Source organism: Lygodium microphyllum, chromosome 30, assembly GCF_053477565.2.
Source record: "Lygodium microphyllum isolate KBCC chromosome 30, Lygodium_microphyllum_v1.1.10, whole genome shotgun sequence".
NCBI lineage: Eukaryota > Viridiplantae > Streptophyta > Polypodiopsida > Schizaeales > Lygodiaceae > Lygodium > Lygodium microphyllum.
The window spans coordinates 77,110,497-77,120,447 of NC_141164.1; the positions used below are offsets into that span (position 1 = coordinate 77,110,497).

At 42.1% G+C, this 9,951-nt stretch overlaps 1 protein-coding gene across 1 annotated transcript; it reads right to left on the bottom strand.

The window, feature by feature from the left end:
• Window positions 1-7,145: 7,145 nt before the first annotated feature.
• On the bottom strand, window positions 7,146-9,506 carry LOC148010013 (uncharacterized). Its single transcript, XM_087672723.1, has one exon. The coding sequence runs from the start codon at window positions 9,349-9,351 to the stop codon at window positions 7,348-7,350; it is 2,004 nt and encodes a 667-aa protein (XP_087528849.1). The 5' UTR covers window positions 9,352-9,506; the 3' UTR covers window positions 7,146-7,347.
• Between the last annotated feature and the right edge of the window lie 445 nt (window positions 9,507-9,951).

The following is a 9,951-nucleotide window of genomic DNA, read 5'->3' on the forward strand; positions in this document are numbered from 1 at the left end:
ACATGACAGAGATGTAAGCAGAAATATCATTGATGTTGTGCATACAGACATTTGGGGACCTACACAAAATGTATCTCTTGGAGGCAGTTCATACTTTGTCACATTCATTGATGATTGTTCTGGAAAGCTGTGGGTATATTTTATGAAGGAAAAGAGTGAAGCTTTTGAGCACTTTAGAACTTTCAAGGCTGCAGTTGAAAGAGAAACAGGCTTGAAAGTAAAGTGCTTGAGGTCAGATGGAGGGGGAAAGTACCTCTCAAATGTCTCATGGGATAAAGAGACAGTTCACATGCAGGTATACCCCACAGCAAAATGGGGTTGCACAAAGGAAAAACATGCATATTACAGAAGTTGCACGCGCCTTGATGACTGAAAAGAATATGCCTAAGCATTTTTTGTCTGAGGCTGTTCATACTGTTGTTTATATTATGAACAGAACTCCCACAGCTGCAGTTCATGGTATGACCCCCAAAGAATGTTTTATAGGTAAGAAGCCTGATGTTTCACACTTGAAAGTGTTTGGCTGCATTGCATATGTTCATGTGCCAGATGAGTTGCGGAAGAAACTAGATCCAAAGGCTGAAAAGTGTGTCTTTATTGGATATTCTTTAGAGCAGAAAGGGTATCGCTGTTATAACCCTATCACATGTAAGTTCAAAGTGAGTAGGGATGTCATCTTTGATGAAATGAGTAGTTGGTATGCATCTAGTGGTGATGCATTAGATGATGATGATGATCATGACACTCATGTGCAGGCTAAAAAGCAAGAATCACGGACTCTTAGTGGACCAGAGACATCATCTAGTAGTCCTTGGTCTGGGAGACTAAGGAGTAGCTCTACATCTTTAGGTGCATCTAGTAGCACTACAGGTAAAGACAAAGGAAAGAGTAAAGTGTCAGAAGGCATTGATGCAATTCTTGATGAAGACTCTAGTGGCTCAGAGAGCTTGGATGATGAGCTTGGCATTCCTTCAGTGAGGACACCAGGTGTACAAAGAGCTCATAATAATGCAAAGACTCCATTGAGTGATCCAGTGGTACGCAGATCTAGCAGGGTCAGATACCCTGTTAAAAGATTTGGTTTTGAAGGTTATGCAGCTCACCATTATGCCTATATGGTGAAACTAGTTGAGGATGTTGAGCCCACATATTTTGAGGAGGCTGTTGGTCATGCTCATTGGGATGCAGCAATGGATGAGGAGATGGCTGCATTAGAGGCCAATAAGACTTGGGATCTAGTATCATTGCCGACGGGCAAGAAAGCCATTGGATGTAAGTGGGTTTATAAGATTAAGCACAATGCAGATGGTTCTATTAGTAGGTACAAAGCTAGGTTGGTTGCAAAAGGCTATGCCCAGACATATGGCATAGATTATGATGAAACCTTCAGTCCAGTTGCTAGGATGGCAACTGTCAGATGTGTGATTGCTTTGGCAGCAGCCAAAGGTTGGAGGTTGCAGCAAATGGATGTGAAGAATGCCTTCTTGCATGGTGATTTGCAGGAAGAAGTGTATATGGATCAACCAGCAGGTTATAAAGATTTAGAGCATCCCACATATGTGTGCAGGTTGAAGAAGGCGCTCTATGGGCTCAAGCAAGAACCTAGAGCATGGTCTGACAAGATCAGAGAGTATCTTGTCAATATTGGCTTTTATGTTTCTGATGATGATCACTCACTTTATGTGAGAAAGGGAGATGCAGGTTTTATCATCATAGTCATCTATGTGGATGACTTGATTATTACATGTGATAGTGATAGTGGGATTGCTGAAGTCAAGGACTTTTTGAAGAAGAAGTTTGAGATGAAGGATTTAGGTGAGCTAAGGTACTTCCTTGGCATTGAGGTGATCAGATGTGATGATGGTATATGGCTGTCCCAAAGACAGTATGGCTTGGATATGTTGTCCAAGTATGGTATGACAGCATGCAAACCACTTTCAGTCCCGTTGGAGCAGAATGTAAAGTTGAGTGCTGATATTGGGGATGAGATAGAAGACCCTACTATGTTCAGGAGAATAGTGGGAGTTTGATCTACATGATCATTACAAGACCAAACTTGAGCTACGCTGTTGGTCTTGTGAGTCAGTTTATGCAAGTACCTAGAAAGCCACATTTGGATGCAATCAGACGCATATTGAGATATGTGAAGTCCACATTACATTATGGACTTTTCTATGAGGCAGGTACAGATGTACATGTATTTGGATACACAGATGCAGATTGGGCTGGTAGTATGTCTAATAGAAGATCTACCAGCGGATACATGTTCTGTCTTGGTAGTGCAGCAGTTGCTTGGAGCAGCAAAAAGCAATCTACAGTTGCTTTGTTGAGTACAGATGCTAAGTATAGAGGTATTGTTGTTACAGCGTGTGAGGTAGTATGGCTACAAAAGTTAATGGCTGATTTGGATGTGCAGGTGGAAGGTCCAGTTGTCATTTATTGTGACAACATGAGCAGTATACGGTTGGCTAGGAACCCTGTGTTCCATGCCAGGACAAAACATATTGAGGTACACTACCACTTTGTGAGAGAGAATGTACTAACAGGTGAGATTGACTTGGTGTATGTCAGCACACAGGATCAGATAGCTGATATCTTCACGAAGACATTGGGTACAGAGAAGCTTCAAAAGTTTCGAAGCTTACTTGGAGTTGCAGAGATGCAGTTGAGCTTGAGGGGGAGTGTTGAGATGACAAGCTCAACACATACAGACATTGATGATGGACCGCCTGGTTAGATGGGTCCACACGTCTACACTTAGCACGTTGGTGGTCATTATGACTCTCACATGGCCACTGACTCATTACTTATTATATTCAGGTTGTTACACCTATTTACAACTGGCATAGTTATAGCACTAGTCGACTAGTGTAGTTGGTTATGCATTGTTTGACTTAGTAGGCCACTTTCCTTTATGTTGTATCTTATCTATACTTTGTGTACATTGTAAAGTGTGTGGAAGAAGAAGAAGAAATCAGCAAGAAAACGTTTTGGCCTCCATCTCTCTTCTTGTCTCTTGAGTGAGCTTCTCCTTGTGCATTCTGTGTGTGTTCGGCACAGCATCTTGAACAAGTCTCCCCACCACGCAATTCTTGACATTCGAATTATCACGCATTTTGACCTTAGCAAGAAAAGATAGGGTTATCGCAAGCCTTGTGGTGCGTAGAAGCAATGAATTGTATGTTTATATGTATTGTAACATTTTGCAACTATTTTTCTCCTTTAGATCAAGTTTATCATCTCTAGGAAAGGGTCGTTCTTATCGCAAGACAAGTAGAACAGTTTACCCAAATCACTTGTAATATTATAACCATTAGGGTTTCGTATAGGCTTAACCAGTCGATACGATAAACACTTCAAGTACTAGCTAGGGCTTGGCACGTCAGAAATACAGCCAAGTATCGTACTTGGATGCCAAGTTGAAGCCCTTAAACCCAAATGTCCTACCCACATTCATGGAATCTTTGAGTCAATTGGATGCTCGTGCAAACAACGATCTAGGGTTTCTACCCTAAGGATCGTTCGACCTAATGCTAAAACTCGGATTGAGTTTGGAAACCCTAGGACGGCCTAGTATTATTAGGGCTGGGTTGGTAAGAAGACACCCCAAACCCTACGTCTTGTGTAAACATAATTCCTTGACCAGGAAACGCCGTTCAGTGGGTGAAATAATCCCATGAGATAGATGCGACACTTGTGCAACAAATTGCAACGTTGCGCGGCCTTGTGGTTTAATCACAAGATAGATTTGCCATTCCTTGGATTAAGGTTGGTAGGTTCTAGCGCAAGTATAACTTGCAAGAGGATGAGTAGTCATCCTGTTACATCACCTTTTTGGGGTAATTTGCCAAGATAACGGAAGTTATGTATTGCTTGGTAAGCAAAGGATCAATCAAGTTAGAGCGACATGGTCGTTAGGATTTACTGTTAATTTATGAAACCTAAGGTATTGGTTAAGTTGGATTAACAGGGTACGGCCCTAACCCAAGGACAAAAGGGTGAACAAATAGACCCTTGGGAATTTACCAAGTTACAATTGATCTCGGATCGAATGCTGAATGCATTCGGAGATAAGGATTCACTCCTTAGCAATTGGCCAAATAAATGACCACTAGTTTGATTGTGCTTGTAATACTTTAGGAATATTGTTTGCATTGTTTTCTCAAGGAACTAAATGATGGAAAGTTAATTAATGCTTCAGGTTGAAGGCCTGAAGGGAGAGGCAGCATCAGTTACCCCCGACTGTCTGCCTGACCCTAACCAAAGGAGTTGTTAGCCGCACTGGGAACGTGGATCGAACCAACCGCGAGAGGTCTCTCCGTTGAGCGCTACTTGGAGCAAGAGGACGCTTGGGTGCCAGGGGGGCTCTGGCCGTAAATACCTTGCCTTCCGGGCCCTGCACAAGAGGCCAATGTGACTCGAGATTGGATCTCAAGGCCCGCATACTAGTCTACGGATGGAATCTTGGATTAGTAATCCCTGTGGATTGCTGGATAGCCTTCGGGCGGATTATGGATTGCCTTCAGGCGGATTATGGATTAGCCTATGGGCTAGATTATATGGATGTATTCCAAAGATAAATAAGATAACCTGTTGAGAAGGAACTTGTTTGATATTGTTTTTCTATGTCAAGTGCTAAGATTACGTGAAAGAACCGGTGTCTAACTGGCTAATTAAGGAAGCTACTTGATGCATGTCCAACTAAATGTGGTAGGTAATTAGACAACTAAAGAAACCCTGAGGAAAGTGCGATGGATGTGGCCATGGGTCCTTCCTACGGATGGGTGGTCCCGGTTGACCGGGAACTTTTCTCAAAAGAAATGAACAGTAGGGAACTTCACTTGAAGGAAACGAACAGCAAGAAACATTGACCAAGAATCTAGGTTACTAAAACCCGATTTATGTTGTTTTAGGGGAACGAAATGGGACTATGCCTTATGGGCAGAGAGGTCGAGCTTTGCATCCCTCTCGTTTTCCATTATCCTTAAACCAAGTGCAGTATGAATCCGCTTTGACCCTAACGTTTCTACGTAAAGTAGTTCGCCTGGGGTTCGACACTAGTTGCCGTTCTAGGAGTTTGACCACTAGGAAAACCCTGATTCAGGTCGGTCCTAAGTGGGAACGGTCGGAATACTTCCGCTACTACGTGGTAGACTCAGAAAGACCTAGATCGCAAACCCCGTAACATTGGTTGTTCTTGTCGAATTGTAAAGCTCTATTAATCAAAGTTACACTAACTCTTTCAAGCTTTACTCCTTTGACGATCTCACTTTCATCTAATTTTATAACAAATTACAATTTATCATTATATTCTTTAACAGACATATTGTAATACATTACAATTGCCAATTGCACCTTGTACAAATCTAAATAGTAATTGTTGAGTTCGGTGAACTTCACCTCATTTGTATATTTGGTCCCAACCTTTAGTATTTTTACGCATTGAACATACATGGGATCTCCTATCAACTCCAAAACCTTTGTATTAAGTTGTCATCATGTCTCTATTAACTTTGAAGGTTGAGGAAGAGGCATAATTCTATTTCTCTTCAGCATACAACCAAACCTAGCCTTCATACCTTTGAATATCTTTGAGTAAGGCATTATGCTAATACTGGCCCTGTCACAAATGGATTGTGCATCCATAGCTCAGAACTCATTTGACACATCTTTTAATGTGTACTCAATCGCCTTTTCCTTCACAGCCTTAAACTTAGGATTGCTCAAAGTATTTTCCAATATACTTGCCTTCAACAATCTACTAATTCATGATCCAACCTCACCCCCACCTAGGTTCTTATTTTGAGCTACCTTACATGCTTTGATACGTCGCTTCCACTCGCCGCTATTCACAATTAACTCATTGATTGACTTTTTCTTTTGTTTGCGCTCCTGTGTTAGCTTGCTCTTGATTTTTCTCAAGTCGTCCAATTGTGCCTTTGCCTCCTTATATGAGATACCAATGTCATGGATAGTGTCTTGCATTGAAATAATTTAATTGTTTTGTTGAATTATAATGTCATTCAATTGTACCACTTGTCCCATGAGATGTATATGAAGTTGATGTGCAGCGATCACATCATGACAATTTTTTATGGTTGCTTGGTAAGTTATAAATACTTTGAACGCCTGATCATTGAGTCGTCTAGTGTAACAGAGCAACCCATTTTCACCCTTGCACACATACTTCAGCAATTTTGTGATTCTTGAGAAAGTTGGAGATCTATTGTTTAAGGGGTCAATTGGATAGATTCCTCTATCAACCCACAAGTCCACATGTTTCAATCCCATTTGCTTGTAACTCTGCAAAACCTGAGGGTTGACACTGGTACGCTGGATTGAATAATAGGGCGTATTCAATCTCTACCTTAATATACATCTCCTTCTTTCCTATATTGATTTTACTATTAATAAAAATAGGGGGCCTTCTTGATTGTCACAAGAGGTAGAGTGGAGATGCACAAAGAGGCAAACAAATGTGCCAAGAAAAAGGAATGTGTAAGTAATTCACTCTATTAATAAAGGTTGCATAAATACAGAGAAGATGTCACAATAGAGTCATGAGAGAGTATAGATATGGGAGAAAATAGCTCAAAGGGTAAGAATGTCCAAGACTTTTCATATTTTAGATATTCTATTTTACCTTCAAAAACATTTTAAAAAAATATGATATTTGACTTGTTTGTTTGTTTTTTGACCAAAAGCTAGAATATAAAAATTTTCAAAATACCTTAAAAAAACTTTTAAAATTTTATTTTTATTGTTCTCGATTAAAAAATCAATTACTCGTATCTACTAATCATTTTGCATTGAAAACAAAGCACCTCACTCCCATAACTAACTTCTTTTTTAATATAAAATTTGGTTGAAAAAAATTAAATAAAAAGAGAAAAATAATCTAAGTATATCTTTGTAGATAATATAAAAAAAACAAAAGGAAAAATTTGTAAAAGTGAAGAGAGAAAAAAATCATTTTACTATTATTCTCTCCTCTTTTCCTTGTTCTAATGAGAGAGAGGGTGGTTAAAAGGCCCATTTCTGAGTTTTTTTTTTCTTAATATTTTTAGTAAACACTTGGAATAAGAAAGAGAAAAAGAGAGCTCGGCTTTCCTAAAGATCCAAATCATTGGTAGAAAGAGGATCGATTAAACTTTGTGTACAAGATCTCAATTCTTTATGGAATTAAGAGCCTTTGGGACTCCAAATTCCCCAGAAATGATGAATTTACTTCCATCAGGATTCAGTCATGCCCTACTATTCGAGGCATGTGCCAAGTTTTTAATAGCAAAGCAAAAAGAAAACAATTTCACGGACCCAGTACAACTTACAAGCGCCAAGGGGCAAAAACTACGTGATGACGTCGCAATCTTTAATCCCCGGAACGCCCTTTCGTATCTCCATCCAATCATACAAGCCCGTCACTGAGAGCATCGCGCTACTCCCCTCCGGGCGTTCCAAGGAGAACATGAGCATGGCGGCCTGCAGTTGAGCCTTCAACAACTTCCAATCCGCCTCGCTCACGCACCTGCAGTGTTGACCGAGGCCGGCGTACTGATCCCAACGAGTATTGCAATATTGCTGCAACCAGCTCACCACTTGATCTGCGAGCGCAGTGACCACCTCCCTGTGATCATCAGGTATTGCGGCAACATAGAATGGTTTCAATATGCGATGCATCGAGTGCAGCCTCGATGCAATTTCCTGGGCGCCCTCCTCTGTCACGTCCTCGAGTGCCATCTGAGTAGATTTGAACAAGCCTAGTAGAAACGCTCGTCTCCTCAAATCCGCAGAGGGAGGTGGGGGCCTTGGATTTGGTAAGGTGTGCTCATACCCTGCTAATGCATCATCCTCCAAGTAACCAAGCAAAACATCCACATTCACTGTTGTTGTGCATATCTGCCCCTGGCAGCCTGTGCATAGTTTCCTGGAATCTAGTGCACTTTCTGCGTAGGCAATACATGTTTTTGCCGTTACGATGTCCGGAACTGAAAGATTGGCAGCGAAACATGCCAAGGGGAGATTGCATTTTCCCCAGATTCTGCAAGCGACCACGCTCAACCGGGTGACTCTAAGGGCAAGAGCTGCGCAGAGCAGCAAGCCCCGGACGAGAGCTCGAGCTAGAATGCAGACAGCCACATGTACTGTCAATTCGAATCCCTCAACTTGCTTTGTATCCAGCTTCCAGGAGCCGACACGAAATATAGGATCAACTCGCAACGGGATACCACCTCCGAACATCAGCACTCGGGCGAAGGACACAATATCGGTAAACCACGAATTTTGGGTTTGTGCAGACCAGATGCTTTTTATCCAATCCTTTAAGGACAATGCCAAGTTCAGCAGTTCCTGCGCCTTGTTCAGCCGAACGATGAGGCCTGGCAAGCATTGCATGATCAGATATAGACAAATGATCATTGATACCAAGGTTACAGAAACCCTCCACACCACGGAATCGGTGGATTTATCAGTCGTATAGGCACATACAACGGCCTGGCTTAGCACAATCATGCAAGCGCACACAAGCATACCAGACCCTTCCACCCAAAGAAAGGCGTACTGATTTGGAACATTCAGTAGGTGCCGATACAGACCAAACTCCTGTAATCTCAGCTTCAGCTCTCTAAGCCGGTCGTTGGGGTAACCGTAATAGCTGGGTGCGTTTGCGCCCGCCGCCCCTGCTGCAGTGTTTGGCCAGGGGATGTCTTTAACACGCTGCAAGAGCATAGGCATTACCAATTCATCCAGCTGCACAAACCCTTCCCTTGCTTGCTCCTGGTCACAGCGAATTTCACAGTTCTGGCTTCTCCATGGCCCAAATACTTCATTAGTCCTGCATAAGCTTACAATAACTGCACATGGCACCATCGTTTGCCAACACCAAATCTCCGTTAAATTGGGAAAGCTCATGAACAAAACCATTTCTACTACTCTCGACAAGATGCGACAATTTGTGGACATTTCTTCAGGCATTAAGCACGATCCGGAGAACCTTAGAAACATGCCTAGCAGGAAAGTAAATAACACAAGGTACTGGTGATGGAAAGACGCCGCTGCTGGTCCGCTCATGAGCAGAAGTGAAAGTGAAGCTCCGGTAACGTAAACAGGAGAGAACAATTTTTTCTTCACGAACTCCTGTAACTGAAACCACCTATGGAAAGCTCGACCCAGTGCGGAAAGTAGAGTGAAGACGAAAACGGCGAGAGCGAAGTAGTCGCCAAAGCTACCATTGTAGAGCTGCATCAAATTTTGGACAGTCAAAGAAATATTTTGGTATTTTGCGCCAAGAATAACCGCCACCATTAACAGGAGCACCAGGGCAAACGCCACTATACACTGTACTGTTCTCTGCATCCTTACAATTCCAGGAAGAGAACACCTCGGACCTACGAAAACGCTCTCTCTGTCTCTCTCCCCTGTTGGGTTGCCTACTTCCTTACACTGAGATAAGCAGAAAAGTTGAAACTTGAGACTGTCAAGGATTCCTTGATGTCGTGGGCCGTGGCCATGGTGCAAAATGGGGGACCAAGGGAAAGTTCCTTGGACCTCCCCAACTTAAATACTGAACTTAAATGAAATATTTCATTCTTTATTTTTTCGAGGAGACAAATTCAACAAAAAATGAGAAAAGAATAGGCAAAATGTTACAATGCTCAGCTTCACGCTGAGAGCAGACCTTAAAACATACTAGGTGCTCTGCGCCTAGTTTCCTTCCAACCAAGGGGAAGGGACTGGCGCTATGCACTAGCTGAAGTTTCACGTCAAACTTTGAAGCATTACTATTATTATTTGTCAACACATTTCACGTCTCGATGCATGTCTTACATAGGAATATGATTCATGGTTAGTTGGGTCCCCAAAAACAAACCATGAGAGTCTCCAAAATCTCACGCTTGCACTTTCAAGATTGAGAGAGAGAGAGAGATAGACAGAGAGAAACTTCTTGAACTGCAG